Below are 26227 nucleotides of genomic sequence, written 5' to 3'. Positions count from 1 at the left end.
TCTCTGTTATTGGTGCTTGTGAAAATTAAGCGGCTTTCAAAGGATCGCGAGAAAGGAACAGAACGGTCTCCTATGGCGACAACCTGCAGTGGCAGCTTGTATGGGGGAATATACAATTGGATTTAGCTAGCAAGCACAGTTAGCTGCCAGGCTAGCCGACCAACCAGCGACTCCACGATATTGATCAAGACACGTTCAGGTTTAGCTGTAAATGCGATGCCTTTTTTGTTAATGTATATTGAAAACTGACGCGATACCAGCCTATGCGTTTGTTTGGAAAGCCTCCCGTGTGCGTGGTCAGTGCAGTGGAGTGACTGCTCAGCCACCGAACTAGCTCAGCTTGAGCTCCGCCCAAGCTGGTTGTGCAGAGCCGCTGTTGCCTACTCGAGTGTTGTGTCGACGGATAGTTTATCGTTGTAATCAAAACGTTTTTGGATTGCAAAGGACGTGAGTATGGCAGGACGCTAAAGCTACTGATTGTGTATGTTGTTCGGTTTTTCAGATGTATATAACGTTATTCGACGTTGTTATTGGCAAGCAGCTAACAGATGCAATAACCCCCCTACCCTGCGTTACGGTTTGTTTTCATATTTCAAACCTTGTTTATGGGTTAGCCGTGTGCATTACCATGCGTCAGTATTTGTCAGATATTTGGACAATTTTTGTTTCTGTAGCATGACTATATCGTATTACAATAACTAACGTACTATAGATGGCAAGCTTCTAGAACACAGATGAATGTTCAACTAGCTGGCTGGTTTAACGCCATACCATTTCAAATAAAATCGTCGTACTAAACGGCTAGCTAGTTAATAGCTACCTGGATCTGTGATGGCTAAATGATTTGTCGGCTAGCTAGCCAGCCAGCTTGCTAACTTTGCCCGGATAACCGCTACATTATTTTGGTTTGCTAGCTATAAACTAAAATGTATTATCAATATTGCTAGCATGCCATTGATATAGATAAATAATATCAACTTTACCGAAACGTCCCCATAGCTGATAAGTTTGCTCGCTCAGCCATACACCTGGTCCTGTTGGCTTGCGTGCATCATTGTTAGGAACTAGTTAGTTTTACTTGAAGTTGACAGTGGGTAGTATCGACCAGGTAATGCTAGCTGACTGTTTGAAGTCCATTCAGTTCATAGTTACCGTGTTTGGCAAACATTCTATAGTGAGATGCGTATTTCAAAAGCGGTCTTGCCAAGATTCTTGGTGGTCTAATTGAGTTGATGATTTAGATTGTGAGCAAACAGTTTGTTAAATTAAATGCTAAATGAAATCCGATAAGCTTTCCAGGTAAATCTGGTTAGCAAGCTAGCTCAGGAGTTGCTGCACGCCACCGTCGCAGTAGTACTGTAAGGTTGTAATGTCAGTTCTAGTTAAGTTTGTTGATTTGTCAGATGACCACGATTTTGTGCTAATTGTGTTTTCGTGTATCGGGGTGATCTTTCTCTTGCAGTTGGTACATTTGGAGCAGGTTAACGCTGGACGAAATGGATGAACAAAGTGTTGAGGTAAGCCGTGTGCCTAAACGTTTCGAAGGTTCGTTAGAGAAGTTATCCAGCATCTCCACTGTCACCATTAACCCAAAGTTAACAACACCCAATTGTATAACATGAAACTTAAAGGCTTGGATAGTCAGGATTAGATGGTTAGGCTTTAGCTCGGTAAAGTTAACCAGCTATAGAAGCATGCAAGTAATTTCAGATATCACAAGACGTTGCCATGTAGTTGGTATATAGCTAGTAAGTTTAGCAGGGGTCAACAGCCTTGGTCCTAGAGAGGTGCACGGTAGAATGGTCTTTACTATTAGGCTATTAGCACTAAATGGACAGATCGACCAGTTTCTTTCTTTCACCTCATGTACTGTAGTTTCTTGGGTCTGAACTGGTTGCAGAATTTCAGGTTCAAAAAAAAAAAAAAAACATATCCTGGGGCTCTTCAGGATCAGGGTTGCAGACCCTTGAAGTATAGGAATGGGGTCTGTCCTGCAAACCAAACAACGTGACTACATGTATTCCCAAATAATGAGCAATTTGGCAATGTTCCAGCTGTACCCCCCATTTTCCCAGCAATAGCACTATCTTGACCTCTCCTTAATTTCACTGCTTGACAATACATGCAAAACCTGTTTGGTGAATCCCATTGGGTGACCTATAAGCTCAACTGGATGTGTTTTGCAACTCGAGTAGCTGATAATTTGTACTGTCATTCTGTCACTGCTTTTGCCGACTGTAGGAGTTCTGGTGTAGCATATTGGCTCCTGAAACAAAACTGCCAGGCAGCAGTGATACATATTGGATTGAGTTTCAAACCTAATGGGAAATGCTGACACATCTGAGCTGTCTCCCAAACAGAGGGCTGCTAATTGTATTGCCATTTTCTGTTAAAGAAGAAAGGAATTGTGCAGATTGTATTGATTGAAATATTTGGCAATTGATTTACTCAAAACATAGGAGGTTGCTGCTCATGGCCATCAAGGACAAAGGGAGCTGTGACAAAATGGTTCTGCCTTAATTACACTGTTGTGCATCCAGGGTTTTGACAATATTTTATGAGATTATGAATTGGCGCAGCATGTTTATTTAGTACAGTAATTAGTCATTTATATTGGTTATAATTATCAAGCTGTGTTGAATAAGCACGATTCTTGTGTCTATCCATCATGTGTAAATGAGTTCGTAGTGAGTCTTCCACTGCCCTCCAGCTCTGACATTGCCCCCTGTGTTCACTCAGAGTATTGCGGAAGTGTTCCGCTGCTTCATCTGCATGGAGAAGCTGAGAGACGCCCGACTCTGTCCTCACTGCTCCAAGCTCTGCTGCTTCAGCTGCATCCGGGTGAGCGTGACCACGGGTTGCCCTCGGCGATAAGGCCCGCCCCCACGGCGGTGGCATTCCGCGTTAGCATAACCATCACACAGCTGGAGAAACCAGGCCTCTCCACAGCTGTCATTGGCCTGGATCCGGTCATTTGCCAGTTTCTACAAACTTGGCATGTGGGCATATTGAAAAGGCCTAAAGCAAGCAAAGTCATGACTCTCAAATGCTTCTGTGGACCAATTCATAGAATTTAATTTCTCTTGCAAAAGTGGTAATACAAGCCTTCAGTAATCAACAAAAATATGTGGTTTTGGTCAACATCAATTTTTTTTAATTTACGGAATTTACAAGGTCTTGAGCGAATTGCCTACAGAATGTCTTTGACTGTACTCTGGAATTTTTAGCAGGTTGATATATAAACTGACGAATGGAGAGAGTTTACAAAAAGCATTTGGCTGTGCAATGTTATGCATTTGGGACAATAAATGAAATGGCATATACAGCTAAGTACATTTCATTATCCTGCTCTGCAATAACTACCAGAAAAGCTACCTAAATGAAAGAGTGCTTAATTGGTTTGATGCACAGGTGTACATAAACATTGCTAAAGATATTCTCTAAATTGCTGTAAAGCACATGGTATGGTATTTCCTGTCACCTCAGCTGAAAGTTCATGGTCTTTAAATTTAGAATTGAAAGAACAGCAGCTAGCTCTCCCGGGGTTATTCTAGCCAATGAAAACATTTAATGGTGTTACCGGGGGACAAACAGCTTTGAGGGGGCAGGTTGACCTGTTTGTTCTCTGTTCAACAAGCTGCTTACACTCTATGGTACCTGCTAGGTTAGACAAACACTTTTGTACCATGTAAGTCTCCATTTTGGAATTGAGTTTCCCAGACAACTGATTTTGACATTATGCATAATTGTATTTAATATCCTTGTATTGTAATTGAACATTTGAGTCTTGGCATTTTTGATATTGCATTCAACAGAACCAGTGTGTACAAGATCTACAGCTCTGACAAATTGTCTGACATGCTAATTTATGAGCACAGAATTGCTTCATCAAGGCCACTTGGGTCTTTGTTCTGAATTAGAATCACATCCAATAAGGATCAATGTCATATTTAGATTTATGTTGCGTTCCAACACTTGTACAATGATGCTGATGTTGGGTCACTTCTTTGCAGCGATGGTTGACAGAGCAGAGAGCGCAGTGTCCACACTGTCGGTAAGCACCCTTCTGACCTGAACGCAGTGCTCTGTGTTTCTGTTGGTGCTTGAGCATAGCTTGTTTTTCCTACTGAATGCTTAGTTGGTCCTCAGAAATACCTCTTTGAAATTTGAATTGCAACCGCAGGGTAAGGATTTGGAGTAAATCTAAGGAATTAAGTATCAACTGTTTTAGTTCACAGAAAGTACAGCCTCAGATATTCTTTCTGAAATCATGAAATCTGCACAAATAAGCATCTGTATTACTGGTCTTTTTATTTTTTTTAAAAACCTTGCATTAACTTTTCAAAGATGAAATTTGACAGAATATTTTCTATTGTTTTAATCGCTGGGTTTGATTCAGATTGAAGATACTCCAGTACATTTAATAATTTTATGGAGATCTCACAGATCAGGTGTGTGTGTGTGTGTGCTGTGTGTGTGTGTGTGTGTGTGTGTGTGTGTGTGTGTAAACAGGGCACCTCTGCAGCTGAGGGAGCTGGTGAACTGCCGTTGGGCGGAGGAGGTGACCCAGCAGCTGGACACGCTGCAGCTCTGCAACCTCTCCAAGCACGAGGAGAACGACAAGGACAAGTGAGCCCGCCCTCCCTGCCTCCGTAGCTCACTCTCCTCTCTCTCACACACACACACACACACACACACACACACACTCAGCCGCAGTAGTGTTCTCCTGCCCTTTCTGTGTCTGGAATCGGTCCCCATAAAGTACAGTCCACCGCAGAGCTAGTTTTCAAATGCCCTCAAAACACACAATGCAGTGAAAGCTTTGCACCCTGACATTCTGACAAGCAAAGTCTAGCAGTGCTTTCCCATAGCAGTTTGAATCATCGAAGGTGGGATTTGCTTATAGGTCAGGGGCTCATGAGTGAATTCCTCAAATCATTGTCCTTGTATCCCAGCTCTGACCCCGCCCCCTCTGTATTCCTGCAGGTGTGAGAACCACCATGAGAAGCTCAGCGTGTTCTGCTGGACCTGCAAGAAGTGCATATGCCACCAGTGTGCCCTGTGGGGTGGCATGGTCAGTACCTTTAGAGTGCCAAGTCAGTACTGCCCGTTATCTCTGCAGAGCTAGTGCCCATGGTATGGTAGGCTGCTCCTTATGTTTGTGATGTGGCGTAAATGTTTTTCTCTTGAGTGCTGGTGAAACATGGAAAGCTCATGGAGCTTCTTCCCATCTATTTGGGATGCCCAGTCTCATTTGTAATCCCATCCTTGCTCTGCAATATACTCTGTAAATTAGTGAGAGGGTAGACTAGTGTGCACATCTTCCCATAACTCATATTACCAGAACAGTGTTGGGCCTTTGTGTTACGCCTTGTTTTGGAATTAATTGTCCTTAAATTCTAGCAAATTAGAGTGGATCCCATTCAGAAGGTGCAAACGCACTATTATTCTCCGTGGTAGATGGAGTGTCAGTGCAAACTGAGAGATGTAGCCATTTAACTGAGATGAAACATTACATTAGTTCAGCGGACGCTTTTGTCCAGCCTGGCTTTCACTGGTCCATGCAGTTGTATGAGCAGCAGCGGTACAGACCAGGCTAACAAGGACCGTTACACCAGACTGTGCACCTGCAGAAGCAGCTGTGCTCCCCATGCGCCTGTCAATCACGTGGCCCATCTCCTCCCCCCCCCCCAGCACGGCGGCCACACCTTCAAGCCCCTGGCGGAGATCTACGAGCAGCACGTGACCAAGGTGAACGAGGAGGTGGCCAAGCTGCGGAGGCGCCTCATGGAGCTGATCAGCCTGGTGCAGGAAGTGGTGAGGAGCCCCTGCCAAACCCCCCCCCCCCTCCCCCAGTGCCTCACTCACCGTCTACACCTGCACTGCCCAGACAGGGGCTTTATGGAAGCACACATAATTTTGGTGGTCGGAGAAAAAAAAAAAATACCCCATTGATCAATTTGATGAATGTAAAATGTAATTTGTCCACTAGGTGGCACCACAGCATGAGGTTTGAGATCTAATGGTACACACGTTCTCTTCTGTGTGTGTGTGTGGCTGCTCTGGTACCTGTGTCCATTTTCCTGCGATGTGCTGGCTTCGATGTGTGCATCCGTGTACCTCTGTCTCAGGAGAGGAACGTGGAGGCGGTGCGGGGGGCGAAGGACGAGCGTGTGCGGGAAATCCGAAACGCGGTGGAGATGATGATCGCCAGGCTGGACAACCAGCTCAAGAACAAACTCATCACCCTCATGGGTAAAGACTGGCACCTGTGTTCCATTGCATCTTGGTTTTGGGATGCTGTCATTATGGTTTATGCTGATTTTTAAATAAATCCATCCACAGGTCAGAAGACGTCACTCACCCAAGAGACTGAGCTGCTGGAGTCTCTGCTTCAGGAAGTGGAGCATCAGGTATTTGCTGTTCTCTTTAGTAAAGCGTGCTTGTACAGAAGCTCAGAAACACTACCAGCCGACCGGCCTGTGGTACTGATTGTGGCACACCTCTTACTGATGTCATCTTTCAAAAGATAATGCTGCAATCTTCAACAGAAATTGTTGCAGTTTAAAACTAATATTAGCGATTCCTTCATTAGTTTTTTTTTTTTTTTTTTTAAACCTACTTTGTAACTGTAAATGTACACAGTACATGTGGTTTGTAGTGGTTCACAATCACCTAAACATCTTTTTTTGAAAAGTTGAATTAAGGATTCTAATGATATGCAGAGTCCCATTACCCATCCAATGGACTCTCTCACAGTACCCAGTAACCAAAGGGGGATGAGGGGTGGGTGGGAAATGTGGCAAAGAAATTAGAAGTTTTTAACTGTGTGCTGCAGGCTTTTGCTCGTTTGTGAGGGTGCGTTTCTTGCAGGACTTCCTGCGTTGTCCGTTGGTTTGTGGAGGGAAGTGTTCAGGCGGGCAGTGTGAAGTGAGTGTTAAGTGAACACGGTGTACGCTGCACACTGGGGGAGGGGGTAGACTGAGCCTTGGTTCCCTCTCTGGGAGCTGTGTTCAGGCTCTGCTCCACTGAGAGGTACCTCAGAAGCAGTCTCAACCAGACGGGGGTGTCAGTGCCCCCTCTGGGGTGTTTCTCATTGCGTTTCCTCTCTAAACCCTGTGGTGCGTTCATGCATTAGACTGTGTGCAGTCTCCATGCAGAATGTCACAGATGCACTCTGGTGGGTTTACGTTTCGGTTTCTGTCGCTTTCTATGCCCCCGCACACCCCCCCCCCACCCCAACTGAAATTTGGTTTTTGCTCAGCCTTCACACTCCCTTCCTCCAAACGCACCCCAAGGGTTCGGTTTCCAAAGGTCTGCAGCACTGCACGCAGAACAGGGTGCTGGATGAGGGTGTTCCTTTGATGAGAAGTTGGGGTTGCGCTCGTGTGCGGGTGTGTGAGGGAGGGAGCGATGGAGAGCTGGTGAGGCAGCAGGCCTGTTCTGTGTGCCCCACAGCTGCGGTCCTGCAGTAAGAGCGAGCTCATCTCCAAGAGCCCGGAGATCCTGCTCATGTTCCAGCAGGTGCACCGCAAGCCCATGCAGTCCTTCGTCACCACGCCGGTGCCGCCAGACTTCACCAGGTACGACACCACACCAGGCACAGCTGCCCTCTGTCTTTACAGCTGAGGACACATTCTGTTTTTCAGAGCTGTGTCAAAACTGGGACTGTCCAATAACCCTTTGAAGAGTACTATTTTTTTTTTTCTAAGTCGGTGTTCTAGAACGTTGCTTTCAATTACCAGTAGTGATTGTGACATCAGCATTAGAACGTTCAGTTAAGAACATTCCAATCACGTGTATGTGATCTCACACCTTAAAGGGTTTCAGGCTGTTTCTTGTATATCACCTTGAATGCCAATCGTAAGTAGACAAAGATAACAGATTTAGTTGTTAGGCTGTCTCAAACATGGCATTTTCACTGCATTTCTACATCGTGGCATTTCCGTTTCTATTCACGATGCCAGTCAGGACGGCCATAATACTCATTGCGTTTAGCCGAAGCTGCTTCCCCTGAGTGCAAACTACCGATCTGATTATTACTGAGCTTCAACCCCGGTCCATAATGGGGTCTTGACCTTTTGCAGTGTTTAACCGTGATCTGTTAGACGCGGTCACAGAGCACTGCTCCGGGTTCAAATAATGAGTCCCGACAACGGCTACAAACCCCAGGCCCCTCGAGACTGAACGTGCAAACTCTGCGCCAGGCTGTCTGAGCACAGCCAACTCAACGAATAAATCAGTCCAGATAACACAGTCCCCAAACTTCCCTCATTCAAGCTTAGCTTCATTAGTGTAGTCTCCAATTTGTGGAATCATTATATGTTGTCATGTATAAAAAAAAAAGAACAAAAAAGCTGTTAATTGGCCTGCATCTGCATTAAACTAGTGGGGACATGCAGGGTATGAAGAGGAGGAAAGGTCATTGCTTTCAACTGTGGTGCTTTACGGATCTCTGGCCTCATTTTGCGCTGCTGGAAAGTTATGAGAAGCTGGTTTTGCGTGATTATTTTTAGTTTGGAATTGTGTGCGAGCGTCCTGGCTTGTGATTTGGAGGGGAGCAGGAAACGTTCTGCGCACTGTGAGGACTGTCCATTTTCCATATAAACACTGTCTCCAGTGACCCAACCCTTTCCTGAAAGAAGCCCAGTTTCTTACATGACCTTTTGTTCTTTAAGTGAAATGGGAGTGTTCATTACAAAGAAAATACATGTTGGTGGCGCATGTCTGAATTAACTACTGTACCATTCTCAAAGATGGGGGGGGGTCAGTTCCATTCACTTTTAGTATTTTGGAGTTGGTGCTGAATTTAGCAGTGATACTATGATCGTAATCTATCCTGTTGTAAAAATGTGTTTCCAAACACAGTTATCAGTGACATTCCTGCAAATTAGCCTGTGCTACCATTCAGTGGTTTTCAGATTCAGAGTGTACGGTTCTGGATTTATTCAGGAGAGGGGAAGTAGTGTCATTTAGAATTCTATCACTCATTAATAAAATTATCTAATTCCTTTTCACCATCAGGCCGTTTTAATGAAACGTGGTCCCTCCGTGTTCGTCATTACAATTTGGAGCTCGTTACCAAGCGGCTGAATGGTACATTTTGAATCCGGCTTCACGCTTAACTCTGGTGATTAAGATCCGTGCATGTGCCAGTCTGCCATTTCGCGGAAAGCATTGATTATCCATTACGAGTCCGCCGCCGCTCCTGTGCATGTGTAATTAGGGCGGCCGTCTTCCCATATTTCAGGCGTAATTTACAGCTGCCTTTTTGTTTGTTTATTACCGCGTTATGCAAAGTCGCTCCTAATAACGTAATTCGATAAATGATTTCTCGCGCACATTTCCGAAAAAGCCGTTTTTGAATAAACCCGAGGCCTTTCGCCGCGTGTCTGTAACGGCACGTGCGGAGTCTGATTTCCTGTCTCGGTGACCGGCTGTGTCTCTTCAGAGGTTCATACCTGCAGTAAGCCTGCTGAAGGAAGCCTGCTTTTACCTGTGACTGCGTAGTGCTGAAATGGAGGAATGGAACACACTTGGCCTCTGCAGGGGGAAGGCACTGGGAGAACTGGGTGGGCTGTAACTGGGGGCAGGTATGGGTGTAGATCCCAGGGGGACAGGGAAAACATGTCCCCCCCTCCTAAAACTTGTGGAAATGCATCAAATGCATCCCCTCAATATTACTGTATTAGTGGCATTTTGTTAGTATACCCCTCCCCCCCCAAAAAAAAAAAAAAAACTTTTTGTTGCCACCAACCCCCCTCCCCCAAATGTTTGTCCTGTATTTTAAATCCCAGGTGGAGATAGATAAATGGATATAAATGTGACATGCAGGTAGTATAAAGCAGCATAGACGTAGATAATTCCTGTCATTTATTCGTTCTTGGACTTGCGTTGCTGTGATTTTCACACCGGCCCTCACCGGCTCCTGCCAACGAATGACTAGCAGCCTCGATGCATTACGCAATAAATGAATGCTTTCTAAAAATAACAGAAGTAACTGGGAGAGAAGTTCAGCGCTATCCTCAGCAGCACCTGAAAACAGTTTCTTTTTTTAAATAACCTGACATTTAAAAAGCAACGACGTCACCGATGTAAAAAGGAAAGCAGCTTTTGAAAAAAAAAAAAAACTTTCTCTACCGGAGGAAAGCCACAAAAGGAGATCTGAGCGAGGAGACAATCTGTACTTAATGGCTCAGAATAATTGAGACTGTGGGGGGGGAAAAATGGGTCTGGATCGTGAAGTTTCCGGAAAGAGACTCTCCTTGGCTCGTAGAGCATCCCCACCCCCACCCCCCCCCTCCAGGAAATTGAGTGCCCCGTCACGCTCCGCTTGAGCTCGTCGGCGCTCACCTCACCAGGTGCTGGAGACGAATCGTTTCGCCGCGTGAAATCCCAAACCGATAGGCGGGCGGAGGAAGTTCGTTTCGTGGTGAAGTGTTGACTACTGTTTTAGTGTTCGCTGCTAACCAGTGGCGTACACTAACGCTAATGACATTTGAAGGCCCATTGACGAGGGATTGAGAACGGTATGGTGTACCTTGCAACAAATTTGACACTGCTGGGGGTTTCTTAGGCCTTAAAGAAGCTATTTTCAGCTCTTAAGTGCTGCATTAATAGATTTGCAGGGTAATGTGTTTTCCCCCCCCTCTTCGCAGTGAGCTGGTTCCTGCCTACGACTCCAGCACTTTTGTTCTGGCGAATTTCAGGTGAGTGCAGAATTTCCGTCAGCGTTGGCTGCGTGTATCTCCGGTCACTCTAAGGGCTGTTTTATACTTCTGCGTAGTCTGCATAGTTTGCGTGATTTGCCTTGTGCGAGTGCGCAGAACATTTACACTTGTGCGGCATGCTGTACATGTCAAGGTTGTTTAAAATTCTTGAACTGTACAGGTGACCCCAGAACTGTGTACCGTACGTGTGACGTTGTAGAGTGACATTTTGTGGTAACCAACCGATCGTCATCTGTGAGCCGTATGTGGGCACTGGTCGCTATGTACGCGCTTTTAAATTATCGGGGTGGAACGCAACATCGACGCGGACGTGGTCTGCAGCCTTCGCACATTCCACACAACCCCAACGCAGTGAACCCCTTTTTCACTTGTACTTCGCAGAAGTATAACAACCACCGTAAGGCTGTCCTGCTGGGCTGAATGCTGCTCAGCTCCATTTTAGCTTACTTCATGGCCACAAGTGCCATTCGGCTGTAGAGTAACCCAATAGACCCGTCTTAGTGGGGACCTCACCCACAAATCGCATGGGGGAGAATGGGCGGAGCCTGAGAGAAAAGGAGTGGGCGTGCTGTAACTGACTACGGGTCGTGTGCTGAGGTTTGCATTCTGATTGGCTGTGCTCTCCCTGTGCTCCCTGCTGAATGTGCAGCACCCTGAGACAGCGGGCAGACCCTGTGTACAGCCCCCCCCTGCAGATATCCGGACTCTGCTGGAGACTGAAGGTTTATCCAGTAAGCTGCTGTCCCTTCCTGCATATTGATACTTCTGAGTGTTCGCTAACCGTTCGTTAACTAAATTAGTCTTCTTTCTGATTTGTATGCACTGAAAAATGGTTACTTTTGTTTGGGGTTGCTTAGCTACAGATAATAGCGGTCTTTCGTTGTGGTTTTGATTTGATTGATTCTGGCTGAATGTCGAATGCGCAAAGATTTATCAGGATTTTGTGAAGTTTATTGGTGTGTGTGTGTGTGTTTTCAGGATGGGAACGGCGTGGTGCGTGGAAACTACCTTTCAGTCTTTCTGGAACTGTCAGCAGGACTCCCAGAAACGTCAAAGTAGGGCAATTTCCTTCTTCCTTTTTGACAGCTAAGAAAACTGCGCTATTCTCTGTCACTTCACCTCTGTGAACGCTGAGCTGAGAAGCGCGCGGTCTGAGCGTACGGGCCTGTTCTGTGTCGCTAAGGTACGAGTACAGAGTGGAGATGGTGCACCAGGCCTCCAGCGACCCCACCAAAAACATCATTCGGGAGTTTGCGTCGGACTTCGAGGTGGGCGAGTGCTGGGGGTACAACCGCTTCTTCAGGCTGGACCTGCTGGCCAGCGAGGGCTACCTCAACATGCAGACCGACACCCTCGTCCTGCGGTAGGAGGGCCTGTGGGGGGGAACGCCGGGGTTTGGGGGTACAAAGATCACTCCCCTGCTATGGTTTGGGGGTCAGTCCCATTCCAGTTCAGAAAATGAATTTGATTCCATTTCAGTCGGTTCAGAAAATCTATTTAAATTCAATTCATTAGTCATAATCAAAAATGTTCTCATGGAACGCTATGGCCACTTTCAACTCTGAATTGAATTGAATTTCCTGAATGAGCTGAATTGAAATTTAATTGACCGCAGCCATTTTGGCTTTTTAGAAATGGTGGAAGTTCTTGTTTGTGTGGTGCCATCTACAAACAGGATTTTACGGTGGACATTTCAGGGAGGGGAAAACCCTTAAAACGCATTCAGGCGAGATTCCTGGGAAATGGTGGAACGCTCAGAAAGAATAGCTAAAACACCCACCAGTATTGGAGAAGGCCAGCACTCTGTGTGTCTTGGAAAATTCAAACCATGATATTGCCTTACATTTTTCATGACACGCTTGTGTTCGTAGTGTGTCGGTGTGTGCCGTCCTGTAGAGACACTTCCTGTAAATCCAGCTACTGGCTGCTGATCTGCCCTTTGCCTCCGTCACGTTCAGGTACCAGGTGCGATCTCCCACGTTCTTCCAGAAGTGCAGAGACCAGTACTGGTACATCAGCCAGCTGGAGTCGGCTCAGACCAGCTACATCCAGCAGATCAACAACCTGAAGGAGGTGGGCATTGTGGGTAACCCCCCCACCCGAAACGCTCAGCCTTTCGGCGGCGTCGCCCGCACCTTGTCCCTCTGTCTACAAGCGGTAACCGTGCTCGCGTTGCCGTGGTTACAGCGCCTGGCGATCGAGCTGTTCCGGAGGCAGAAGTCCCGCAGCTCGTCCCCGCCCGACCGCCGCCCGGGCCCCCAGGCCTCCGAGAGGGACCCCCGGCCGGGGAAGGGGGCCGTCGCCGAGGAGAGCAGCCCGTCGGCCGCCGCCGAGGCCAAGGAGGAGGAAGAGGAGGAGGAGAAGACGCAGCACGACGACTCCAACGTGAGTCAGAGGACCCTTCTATATTAATCCCTCCGCAGACAGCATGAAATTAACAGGGTAGATTTTTTTCCCTTTTAAATTGATGGTTACGGAGACTTCATGCTTAACGGGTGGGGGGTGTGGGGCTCCACTGACTGGAGATTTAGTGCTATATTTGGTTAAAGTGTCCCCTTGCAGTAGGAGGCCTTGCAGATTTGAACCGGGCCAGATTTGTGTTGGGCGTGTTTCATGTAGACACCATGTACCATCGCGAGCCGTAAATTTGGGCGAGCTCCACGCCCGGAACTCCTACGTTTGGGGAGCGCTCCCGAGAAGGGGCTGGGGGCGGGGCTTTTGTCGCGGTCTTGTCGAACGCTGCGCCTCCTCCTCATCCTCCTCGTCCTCCTCCTCCGAGCAGGAGCTGTCGGACGGGGACCTGGAGGTGGACTGCCTGACGGGCGACGAGGAGGTCAACCCCCTGGACGGGAGCAGCAGCTCGGGCAGCTCCACGGCGACCAGCAACACCGAGGAGAACGACATCGACGAGGAGACCATGTGAGCCTCGCGCCCGCGCCCCAAGAGCCGCAGAGGGGCCCTTACGAGGGGGGTTTCTGACACACGAGGAGCTCGCCCGGGAGTGTCCGGCCCAATCACGCTCAGTCACCGCGCCGCGTTGCGTTTAGAGCTGCGGTCTGCCTTAGTCACGCCCACAGTCTGCGGGGGGAATACCGATCTCGCACAGCGACTGGCTGGAGTCCAGCCTCGTCTGAACGGGTCAGAAACCGCCATTTTGTTTCAGAGCTATGTAGGTCTTTCTAAATTTTTTACAAGTTTTTTTACAGAAAGGGTTAAGGCCTCCTTGATTTTGCCTTGATGCGCTTTTCCCCTTGATTAGATTTGCTGCTTGGTCGAGGACAAAGCACGTCGCGGTTTTAGAGTTAACGCATCGGGAGGGCAGCCATTTTGTTTCGGGTTTTTATTCGGTCGGTTTTCCAGGAGCCCTTCAGTCACGCGCGTCAAGCCGCCGCTTCGCGCACATTCACGCTAACGCCGCGCGGTCCCGCCCCTTCCCTTCACGCCGCCGCTGGACGAGACGAGACGCCCGTGAGTCGTTCCGGAGGTTCGGGGCGCGCGTCGAAGGCCTCCCGCGGCGACCGCAGTCCAGCTACGCGAGCCCGGCTGCTCCTCCCCCACGCTCCTCGCGTGCGTGAGCGGGTCCTTCCGTGCCCCGCGGGGAACGGGGCCGGGAGGTGTCGGACCGAGGCGTCCTGACCACCTTCTCACGCCCACTGCAGCCAGCGGGGGGGGGGTGTTTTTTTTACAGGGATGCTCCTCGCCTCGCCCCTCCCCCCCCCTCCCGTCTATAAATAGTCTCCACCTCTCAGAATGGGAGAGAGAGGGAGAAATGGAGGGGGAGACGCTGCAGGGGTTTTCTGACTCATTTCTCCACAGGGACCCCGTTACGTTTTGCGTTCCACACAGGGGCCTGTTGTGAAACGCGACCTTCCGAAGGTCGGCCACGCCCACTTAACCGGAGCCCAGTCGCTTTCATCAGAAACCGCGGTGGAATCTAATAATTTTAAGGAGCGCCTCTGTAACGTTGCGGGTAAATGCAGCTCCGGTGATTGATGTCCCCCCCCCCCCCCCCGCAGTCCGGTGCCAGAGAGCGCTGTGAAGCGGAGGTCGCGGCGTGGCAGATTTACCGCTTGGCCCGCGGTCTCTCTGGCATCCGGTACGTTTCCGCCGCCCCCCTCCCTCCCCGACCCGCACCTGTAGCGCTTTTGAAAGGGTCGCCCGCGACGACCAGGCGGGCGTCCAGGAGGCCCTTCGGCCTGCATCGCCCCGTTCCAAAGCCGCTCGAGCACTTCCTTCCTGCTTTTTTCCACCGGCCTGACGGCTGACAAAGAACAGGAGAGAAGCTCTTCCAGCGGCTCCGGTCTGAGCGCTCGAGCCAGAGTATACACTTCTGTGACTCATGCCTGAGGAGAAGCTGTGTGTGTGTGGACCCATTAGTTTTGTTCTTTTTCCAGTTTACACACCGGCGCTCCCATAAATCCTCTTTCTGGGCTCTGCGTAGTGCTAGCGTAGCCTTTGCATGGCTTCGAACGCCCACGTAATTCTTTCTGTTGCAGGGAGAGAGGATTTGTTTGTGCGGGGGGGGGGGGTTGCGGGCCTGAATCAGGGGGCGGGTCTCGAAACGTGTCCTCCGCGGCGGCTGGCCTCACGGGCTTTGATTTATAGGTCTCCCCTCGCGTGCGCGACGCGGTGCTGTCCTTGTGACCTTGCGTCCTTGCATCTCCGCTCTCTCCCATTGAGCGGCGCCTTCCTTCCGTTAGCTCAGGGGGGGACCGGTCTTCATGGAAACAGACCAGATTTGTCGCAGGGCTGTTACGTGCCTAGCGTGTAGCGTAATTGCATTTCCACGGTCAGGCCAGCAGGGTTTCATTTCGTGCCTGAGGCCCAATTGAAGCCTGCTGGCCTTTTTGAACTGTTGGGCTTCACAGGCGCTGAAGTCACTCTGAATCCCACCCATACAATGCCTGCTTTGTATTATAATGCCATAATTCCATTGGACAATGGCCTTAAACCTCCACATTTTTACAGGTTTACACTTAACTTGTGTTCACCCTGCCCTTGACCATGACTGTACCCCTTTCCCCAACTCTACCAGTGAGCACCAAGGGGTTTAGAAGGGCCGACAACACACATGACCCAAAGCTAATGCTAGCTCACACGGCTGCTGAGACCTGCGTTTGCCTCTGCGTCGCTCTGTCCTGGGGCTTGCGTTGGGTCGTGCGTATCTCAAAGCGATGTGCGACTGTGTGTTCGTGTGTCGGGTGCTTGAGGCAGGGTCTCAGTTTGTCCTCCGCCTTCCCCCCCCCGTGTCTCCCAGGTCCGGGGAGAATGACGTGGAATACTCCGGAAACCTGGAGATGGAAGAAGGAGAGCTGCCGGAAGACCTGGCCGGAGCTGCCGGTAACTGCCTAGTCCTCGCGCTTCGGTCCGAATTTATTAAGTAGTTATTAGATTAATAAGGTTCCAGTGAAAGCGTTTAACATCCGTCATGCTTCGCTGCAGTTACTGTGCGAAGCCTGGTGCTTTGAAAGCTGGGGAAAGTCCACTTGAGAAGGATGTAGGTTCTGGCTTCGTCTGCCTGTGCTGCCGCGTGATCGAATTACTTGGCAAACCGATGTTCTTTCAAACCGATCTTAAAGGGCCAGCTCCCCTATCTGGCTCAGTGACAGGTATGCATGGTATCCACAGGATTTGTTCAAGGCTTTGTTCTTCCCCCGTTGCACTTGGTCTTTTCGGCGCTGCGCGGTTGTCTCAGATTGTGAGGAAAGTTGTAGGCGCTTTTGAAGGCTTACTCACCGCCTTACTCACGGTGCTTACTCAAGAGAAATCAGACGGTGACTGGTAGTACGCTATCCACCTGCTTAAGAGTTCTAAATATGAGTCATTTCATGTTTAATTGCGTTCGTTAAAATCGGTACATTGGTACATTGCTGGTGATACTTCAATCTTTTAATCTCGTGTGGCTTTTAATGGGGAACTGTGTGCCTTGAATGGTTTCTAGATGCTTGTGTGGATTTGTGTTATGTAGCTCATTCTGTCCTGCTGCTGAAAAGGCTGTGCTTCGTGAACGCAGGTGAGTCAGGCTTGGCAAGTGCACGTGCGGCATTGCTGTAGGAACAGAGCGACCCGTACTGTCGGACTGGAGCTCTCGGTCTGAATCTGTTCGGTGTCGCTGTGGTGTCGGGTGCTCCAGGCTGATCCTCCCTCCTGGTCGTTTGCAGGGGGCTCGAACCCGACCTCGCGCGGTCTCCGCCGCGGCGCCTCCGGGCTGGGCTCCGGCTCCAGCAGCAGCCTGCTGGAGATCGACCCGGTCATCCTCATCCAGCTCCTGGACCTGAAGGACCGCAGCAGCGTGGAGTCACTGTGGGGGCTTCAGCCCCGCCCCCCTGCATCCTTACTGCACAGCACAGGTATTGTAGCCCCGCCTCCCTACTGCACAGCACAGGTATTATAGCCCCCCCCCTGCATCCTTACTGCACAGCACAGGTATTATAGCCCTGCCCCCCTGCCTCCCTACTGCACAGCACAGGTATTATAGCCCCGCCCCCCTGCCTCCCTACTGCACAGCACAGGTATTATAGCCCCGCCCCCCTGCCTCCCTACTGCACAGCACAGGTATTATAGCCCCGCCCCCTGCCTCCCTACTGCACAGCACAGGTATTATAGCCCCGCCCCCTGCCTCCCTACTGCACAGCACAGGTATTATAGCCCCGCCCCCCTGCTTCCCTATAACGCTGTCCTATAAAAGCCAGTTAGAGGACATCTGTCTTTTCTTGGTAGCTCACTAGCGTACTGAGCTCTCTGATACTGTAGGGTTCAATGCTAATGAATTTCACAGCTCACCGTGTTGCACTTTCATTTCTTAGGTGATATATTACTGTATACTTAGAACATATAACGTTTTTTTTAAGCAGAGATTCATTTGAGATGCTTTAAATCTCAGAAATAGCCCTGTTGTACCAAAAATATCTCTTAAAAAAAAACATCCATTTACCCTTGGTGTGTAATTGAAGTCATGGGTATAAGTGGTTTGGGGAACACGGCTTCCGACTCGGTCACTGTCTTTACACCCACGGGGTCTAATAATGGGGTCTGATAATGATGTTCCCACGGTAACGCGGGGCCTGATAGCGGGGTCTGACGACGGCGTGCGTTTCTGCGTGCAGTCCAGGTCCACTCCAGGAAGGAGCGGGATCGGCGGCCGCAGGCAGTGCGGCGGTCAGCCCCGGACTCCGGGGTCCTGATCCGGCTGAAGGCGCAGATGGCCGAGGTGCGCAGCAAGATGTCCGACGTCAAGTGCCAGCTGGAGGCGCGGGGGGCCGGGGACGCGCGGGCCGGCCCCTCGGGGGCCGCGGTGGAGCAGGGGCCCCCTGCCGACCCTGAGCCCGGCACGCGCCGGAAACCCGCCGACCTGGAGCTGCTGGGGAAGGGCGCGGCGTCCCGGCACTGCCGGAGCGGTGAGTCCGACTTAAAGTCCCCCCCTGCTTAAAGAGCGTTCACTGTGTACATGGGCGGCAGTGTAGTGTAATGGGTAAGGAACCGGTCTTGTAACCCAGAGGTCGCAGGTTTGATTCCCGGGTAGGACACAGCCGGACGCTACCCTTGAGCAAGGTACTCAACCTGCATTGCTTCAGTATATATGCATATATAGCTGTATAAATGTATATAAGGCTATGTAAAATGTTGTGCAAGTCGCTCTGGATAAGAGCGACTGCTAAATGCCTGTAATGTAATGTAATGCATGGGCTTCACCTCTGTCAGCTCTACCAATTAGAAGACTCAACCAGGAGTTAAGAATGGAGTAGCCTGTAAAATGAATGGAATTGACTGTCGTCACGACAGGATTCCCATAGCTGTAGCATAGCTGCTGTTTCCGCTCTTAGTGAGCGCATTATGCTTATAGGATCTTGGCGGGGTCGTGTGTTATGGTTATTGTGATATGTTTATAGCGTACGCAGGACGTATTGCCGTCGAGAGCTTTTATTTAAAAGCTGAAGAGCATAATGCATTTGGCAGCTTTACAACCGGTTTCAGATTTTTATTGTGTGACCGGAGCTGCCCAGCCCTGTTCCTGGAGATCTGCAGTCCTGTAGGTTTTCACTCCAACCCTAACACAGCACACCTCATTAAACAGCTAGAGATCTAATTGAGCTGCTAATTAGTTGAATCTGATGTGGCAAATTAGGCTTGAAATGAAAACCCACAGGATGGTAGATCTCCAGGAACAGGGTTGGGCAGCCCTGGTTTGAGGTATTCCATGTGCATGTTTAGTGTAGTAAAGTAATGTCTGTTGCTTAGCAGCCGGACTGTGTGTATGTTCTCTGAGATGTTCGGCGCTCGTGGTCCTAAAAGCATGTCAGTGTGACGTGGCGTTGCGTCCTGCTCGGGGGAGTTCTGACCCCCGCCCCGTGTTTCGCAGGTGGGAAGAAGGCCCACTCCCCGAAGCAGGAGGCGATGGGGGCCGCGGGGGCCGCGGGGGGCCTGCCGCTGCGCAGACCTGCGGACCCCGTGGAGAAGGAGCTGCGCGGGCTGGGTGCGGACGCGGTCGCTGACGCCGCGAGCTGCCCCCGGGACCCGCCCCCCTGCATGGAGGGTCAGTGGGAACGGCGCCAGTGTGCCGCCTCATGAGACGCTTATTCAACTTCCAATAACCCCTCCCTTCACAAACCTACAATAACATTCAGTTTCAGCTTCTAATAGATACTTTAATGGCAGTTTCCAGTTTTACATTTGGTGTGCAAATGCACATCTGCCTCATTGGAATATTGACATGCTAATGTAGTTTGTCAGCCAGTGTTGAGAGTCTTGTTTTGATTTTATTTCAAATTCACTGTTCTGTCTGCGAGCATTGTCTGTACTGTTCCTTTGTGTCTGTGAGCACTATGTCTGTGTTGTACCTGTGTGCCACTGTGTGTGGGCAGTAAACTCCACACAGCTGTGTTCACCTGCTCTGTGTTCTCTCTCCTCCACACAGCTGTGCTCACCTGCTCTGTGTTCTCTCTCCTCCACACAGCTGTGCTCACCTGCTCTGTGTTCTCTCTCCCCTCCACACAGCTGTGCTCACCTGCTCTGTGTTCTCTCCCCTCAGTGGTCTTGAAGCCGCGCAGTGCCCACTGCTCCCCCCCCTCCCTGGGGGGGCCCGGCGCTGCAGACAAGCCGTCCAGCTCCAAGCAGGAGGAGCCGCTGTACGGGGCCTCCGGCTCGGACCTGTTCACCATCACCGGCCTCAACGGGATCGTACCCCTGGCCAAGACGCGCAGGGCGCCCGCCATGGGGTGAGAGCCGCGGCCCCAGGGGCCCCTCCCGCACCCGCGACAGTGTTTTAGGAACCCTCCCCAGTTTCTGCATCCTGGCCCTCTGTAAACACAGGCAGAGTTTTAATATGCTGAGTAAATTTAATCAGCAGAGTGGTGAGGAAGAAGAGGGATGTAGATTTGATGGCTCCTGTGCGGCTGTCCTGAACTTCCTGTGTGAGACAGGAAATTCAATTTGACTAATTTCACGCTGCGCAATAGCCTGGTTTTGGGAAAGCTGCCTATTACACGGACCGTGGGAGCTAACCGAGGATGGCTTGTGTGAGGAACGGCTACTGCTGCCGGTCGATTAGCCTGTCTGGAGACGCGTGGGAGTTTGGTGGGGTTGAGTGAAACAAAGCGATGGATGTGGGGTGAGGGCGGGATTGAGTGAAGTGGGCTGGTGGGTCGAGTGAAGTGGCGAGGATTCGGGGGAGGGGAAGTGGGGATGGGAAGTGGAGCGAGGGATTCGGGGTGGAGGTGGGGAAGTGGAGCGAGGCATTCGGGGTGGAGGTGGGGAAGTGGAGCAAGGGATTTGGAGCTGATGCCCTCTTCCTGCCCTCGCTCTCCCACAGGGCCGGCCTACTGACCGACAGTTCCCTGGACTGTGACCCAGAGGGCGCCAGCGAGCTCCGGGAGTCCCTGCTGGCGCTGTCTGACGGGACCTCCTCACGCCCTGACGAAGGTGAGCCCCGCTCCCCTGGGCCCTTTAACTGCTCAAGGGTCTGATCTCACTTTAAACCGCAAGAAGACAAAAGGGTGTCTCCAACCTGATTAAACAGGACGTCTGTTTACTGTACGTTACTGTATTTCTGTTGTTGTGGGTATAGTGGTATCCATCAGTTGGTTGTGGGTTCTGTGCTGTGTGTGTGTGGTGTTGAGCAGTTTGTTGTGATTGTGGTACGGTGGTGTGTGTGTGGTATGGAGCGGTTGGTTGTGGGTACTGTACTGTGTGTGGTATGGAGCGGTTTGTTGTGGATACTGTACTGTGTGTGGTATGGAGCAGTTGGTTGTGGATACTGTACTGTGTGTGGTATTGAGCAGGTAGTTGTGGGTACTGTACTGTGTGTGGTATGGAGCGGTTGGTTGTGGATACTGTACTGTGTGTGGTATGGAGCGGTTTGTTGTGGATACTGTACTGTGTGTGGTATGGAGCAGTTGGTTGTGGATACTGTACTGTGTGTGGTATTGAGCGGGTGGTTGTGGGTAATGTAGTGTGTGTGGTATGGAGCGGTTGGTTGTGGGTACTGTAGTGTGTGTGTGATATGGAGCGGTTGTTTGTAGTTATATGGTACTGTATGCTGAGCCCGGCTGTGCCTCCTCAGGGCTGCTGTCCCAGAAGCAGGTGCTGCACCTCCTGCCCGGGATGAGCAGTGACAGCGAGCTGGAGTGCGACACGGAGAACGAGGACGAGGCCGTGGCCCTGGAGGCCGGAGACTGCCGATACGACACCCGGGCACTGCCCTGTCCAGGTCTGTATCGAGTCTGTACCTGGTCTGTACTGGGGCTGTACCGGGCCTGTACCAGGTCTGAGGACACATCTATCTGGATTCAAAGAGCGACGGGCCGATTCAGTCTATACAGTGGGCAAATCAATCTGCATTGTTATGAATTATGAATAATAGCAAGGTATTTATTTAAACGTCCATAATATTAACAGCGGTTTGCTGTCCAGAAGCAATGCCAGCATCAGTTCATCAGTTTTTTAAACTTTTTTTTCCGACTCTAACTTATTGTCATTCATGCTAGTGCTGTTTTTCCTTCTGCTAAACATGACGTCAATGCGTTTTTACGTAAATAACCAAAGATGAGGTTGAGAGTGCACTCTGTAACAGGATTGCGTCGGCTGGACCACATATAGATCGTTTCTTTCTGTATCGGGTCGTACCGTGCCAAAATTTGATGTATCCCCAAAATATCAAACCGTCGCCTGAAGAAGGGAAGCGGCGTCTGCGGTGGTGAAGCGCCAGGTTCACAGCGTGCCGTTCTCGGCCCCCAGCTCTGAGCCCAGATCCATCCGGCTGCCCCAGCTCCGCTCCCTAGAATCATCCGTGTGTGTGTTGTGTCTCCTGTTGTGTGTTTTGTGTGTGTGTGTGTGTGTGTGTGTGTGTGTGTGGTGTGTGTGTGGGGTGTGGTGTGTGTGTGGTGTGTGGTGTGTGTGTGGTGTGTGTGTGGTGTGTGGTGTGTGTGTGCCTGTTTGTGTGGGTGCGTGTGGGTGCGTGTGGGTGGGAGGTGCGTGTGGTGTATGTGTGTGTGACAGCGCCGCTCTCCGCTTCCTTTCAGAGGAAAGAAATAAATAAAAACAAAAGGAACACGTCCATATCGAGCACAGGCTCCTCTCCGGCTGCTCCTTCCTGGGCTCCAGATGCTTTTTAAGAACGATGCTGATGGGCTGGACGCTCCCATTCACTGTCGCTAGACGAGCGCATTGTTCCGCTCTTGTGTGTGTGTAGACAGTGTGGATGTTTTAATGGTGCAGCGTGCAATTTTTCAACCAGTGCAACGGACACAAATTGCACCAGCATTCAAATTAAGATCAGAACACACTGACGTGACTGACTTGTTTGTAAAACACACGGAGAATGGCAGTATTATTTAGTGACGCCCCATGTGCTGGTTCTGGGGCAGTGATACATGCACTGCCTGACAGTCAGTATCTATCTTTTTGAAGTCAATGAGAAGGATTACAAAATGGCACTGTCACTAGCTACGAGGAGTAAATTGCATGGTTTTGTATTGAAACTGATGGTTTCGCTTACTTGATTGCTAGTACGATATCATGCACACTAGCAAACTTATTTTCATAAAAAGAACCTAATCTTGTGGGGTTCCCCCCCACCCCCCCTAGTGTGGCATGACTGAATTCAGACTAATACCCATAAATGTAATCAATATAATCCTAAAACTAAATTAATAATCTATTTCGGTAGTATAGATTTGAAAGGTGGTCATAGGCTGTGATGTCATTTTGATTCAGCTTGAACGGATTTAAAATGACTGTTAGCTACAGATATATAATAGTCATTTAAAGATTTGATTTGATTAATGTGACTTCAGTGTTTAACTTGTACTTGTTCAATTGCTGTTGGTTTGTGTGTGTGTGTGTGTTGTTAATTTATTAATTAAATTTAATTAATTAAATGTAATGTAATTTATTCATTCCCTTCTCTGTGATCAAAGGGCCTAGTGTGTCTACAGATCAATGGTATATCTATTCTCTATTTGAGTAGCCTTTCAGACACCAATATTGGGTGCATTTCTGTAAGGCTGCAGCGCGTTTCTGAGCAGGGAACCGTCTGTCTTCCAGGGGACCAGCTGAGCTCGGATGACCTGAGCTTCACGGCGGGGGAGGCGACGGAGAGGTGATCCCCTTCCTGGCCCTCCCGCCGCTCCGCGGATCCCGCCGCGCCCGTCTCCGAAACCCGCCCGCGTCCGTGCCTGTAGTCCTGCATGCTGTTCCTCCTGTTCGTCTCGCTGCTCTGTGGGACAAATGCTACACTTCAGCTCATGTCATAATGAATGTTGACTGAAAACATACATATATATATATATGGTCACGTAACTGTGTTTTTGTTTGTATATACGTGTAAATTGGAGAGCTTATAAGATGGTTTGGGAGAAATGGAATACAAGGTATTTGGGAGAGAATTTAGTCACCAGGCTACTTAACGCTGTGCTCTTGCTGAAATGAGACAACCGTAACTTTCAGTTGTGATGGGAGAGCGGGTTTCATGAGCCCCATAATGGACGCCGATGTCCCGGGCCCCAGATCATATTTGTTTAAGCCATAAGCCAATTTAGACATTGCTCTCAGTAGTCAGTGCAGTCTGTTCAAGTCTGTGGGCTAGGTTGCTCCACCCATTTTGGGGTTGATGAATCTTTGTTCTCCCATTTGCTTATGAAGGGATGGTGGTTTATTGCACTGTGAGGGTTCCTCGTCGTCTTGGGAGCAAAATGGTCGAGTGCGTGTGAGTTTGCGATATGAAGGCGCTTCTGTAGTATTTTCAAGCATAAAATGAAGTGACTGGTGTGAATTTGTGTAATCATACGCAGTTATGTACACGGGGGCTGCATAGAGGGGCAGTCCCTCCTCTGAGAATGAGTATAAAGTGTGCAGTAATCTGTCATTTTTTGAGCCATTTTCTCAGAGTTGTGTGCCTAATGGGTTTGTTCGAAGTTGTACCTGAGAAAGGCTTTACAGTCCCTCCCTTCTTTGACTACTGTTTGTTCTTTTTTTGCCATGACTGAATGTGGCTAAGTGACGGGCTACTGCCTGATTCATTGGAAATGGCCACACAGTGAAGTTCTAAAATGCAACAAAGCACACAGATCTTGTAGTTCTTACGCCCTCGTTTTCAGCAGTGGGGTGGGGGTACATCTGAAAATGCTGGTCACTGCAGTGCTTTCCAGTAGCCCTTTGAATCTTCTCTATGGTCTCCCCACGTATCATTTCTTTCTAAAGTGTCTTTTTGTACGAGAGGTATTGTCGCCCTTTGTAAACGGCACAGGTAGCCCGTCGGGTGAACGCGCGATCTGTCTGTGGCTGTGTCTGCTTTCCCCCCCTATCCCGCGTAGTCCTTCTGAAGAGAACACACAACCTGCTGCTGTAAAGGAAGTCTCGTGGTGCCGCAGTGTCTGTCTGCCTGTGCCAACGACTTCGGTTTGGTTCTTGTCCGAATATGAATGTCTGTTTGGATTTTTTTTTTTGTTTCCCCCCCCACCACCACCTTAATTTATTGAGCAAAGGAGTGCCGTTTCTGTAGTCTTTTGGAGGTGCAGTGTTTAAACTCAAAGTGTGTGGCCTTTCGACGGCGTCTCCGGATGGCAGAGGCTTGGACTAGCGCACCGACGGCCTGGGAAAACCGGCTTTCATTCTGGCTCGACAGAAAAGGCTCGGCCAATCGCGTGCTTCTCCACGACGCCCGTGATGGAGAGCACCATCTGGTACTCACACTTTAAATAAAGATTTCCTAGTCGTCTGGGACTCCACTAATAAAGGCATTTTTTTTGTTTTTGTTTTGTAAGTGGGTGTTGTTGGATGAAGTTTACATATAGCCGGGACCATTCTTGTCCATTCCTCAGCTGTGGCTGAAGTAGGTCCACAGCCGTCTGGTTCCTCCAGTCACACTTATTGTCCTTCCTTTTCTCCATCACTCATTGAAAATCACACCTAGTCGTTACGGCTTCTGTTCCTAACGGGCCATGGGTCGCCATGACTACTGACTTTCGGCCATCTCCCCTTTTACCGGACTGAGACGGTGTTTTTCTCAGAAAGTTAGGTCGGAATCTAGACGATTCGTTTTTTTGGTCAAGTTTTATATTAATTTTATCATTTTTATTTCTTGATATAGCCTATTTCGGTTTGGTGCTAATACCGGTGTGTATTTCTTTTGCGAGCTACAACGTTCAACTAAAAAAATAATTCAGTCTCTTCAGTTAAAACTGGAAATTGTGAGTTGTATTGAGCACACTACAGAATTCCAGACTAGTGCTTCAGTCCTTTCAATGTATTATAGGGAGATGTCTTAATTGTATCTGGTCAAGTGTGTAATGGTGATGTGAAAATGCATAAGTGATCACATGTGAGTGTACTGTAAATGCATGTCTTAATGCGACCATCAGCTGGAAGAATGCTAAAGCTGCTACAGCAACACTAGTACTACGGCTAGCCTCGTTCCCCCTCCCTCCTCACTTCCTGCAGGCTTATACTGTGTGCAACTGCATGGTCACTCTCTACTGGGATAAGGTTGGGGGGTAGGCAGAGGGGGGGTCAGGTGGGGGGGAGGTTCAGTTTATGGAACCTTCATTTCGGACGTTCATGTCTGAAGAATGGGGCGTGTCCCTGGTTTGGTCTTACAATTCCATGCTCTTAAGTTTTTTTTGTTTGTTTGTTTTTTTTTCCCCCCCTTGTTTTTTTTCCTCTTCACATTGCGAGTATGTTTCTACTACCTAGTGCTGAGCTTAACGTGTAACCAGCTGCTCCATGTTAAGACTTGGGAGTGTTATAACGGTGAGGACTGCTGCTGGAGAGGTCGTCCACTGGACCCCTGAGCCATACTGGCTCTGGTACACTGGGTCCAGTTGTGTGGTCTCTATAGACACTGACTGAATAGTCTGTTCACCCGCTTGTTTGCTTCTGTCTGTGTACGATCTGTGTAAACTGTCAAGTGTTTTATTTTCAATTTTTTTTTTGTGTTTTGTTTATTGGCTGTGCACTTTTTTTTGTTAATTAACAGTAATGAACAAATAAAAGATTTTAACTTC

At 49.3% G+C, this 26227-nt stretch overlaps 1 protein-coding gene across 2 annotated transcripts; it reads left to right on the top strand.

The window, feature by feature from the left end:
• On the top strand, positions 1–26227 carry trim37 (tripartite motif containing 37). 2 transcript variants are annotated; one of them, XM_064352354.1, is made up of 26 exons: positions 1–447; positions 1463–1517; positions 2740–2841; positions 4014–4054; positions 4513–4629; positions 4987–5074; positions 5695–5817; positions 6132–6255; positions 6346–6413; positions 6874–6930; positions 7459–7583; positions 10659–10709; positions 11380–11461; positions 11709–11785; positions 11914–12093; positions 12689–12803; positions 12918–13115; positions 13513–13649; positions 15988–16070; positions 16892–17080; positions 17837–18127; positions 19090–19263; positions 19759–19945; positions 20539–20648; positions 21289–21435; positions 23271–26227. In XM_064352354.1, the coding sequence occupies exons 2-26, from the start codon at positions 1497–1499 to the stop codon at positions 23327–23329; spliced, it is 2946 nt and encodes a 981-aa protein (XP_064208424.1). In that variant the 5' UTR covers positions 1–447; positions 1463–1496; the 3' UTR covers positions 23330–26227. The 2 variants fall into 2 exon arrangements, with proteins under 2 accessions (XP_064208424.1, XP_064208425.1); XM_064352355.1 differs by lacking the exon at positions 6874–6930.

This window comes from Anguilla rostrata, chromosome 9 (assembly GCF_018555375.3).
Source record: "Anguilla rostrata isolate EN2019 chromosome 9, ASM1855537v3, whole genome shotgun sequence".
In the NCBI taxonomy this organism is placed as follows: domain Eukaryota; kingdom Metazoa; phylum Chordata; class Actinopteri; order Anguilliformes; family Anguillidae; genus Anguilla; species Anguilla rostrata.
This window is presented reverse-complemented; position numbering and strand designations above follow the sequence as displayed.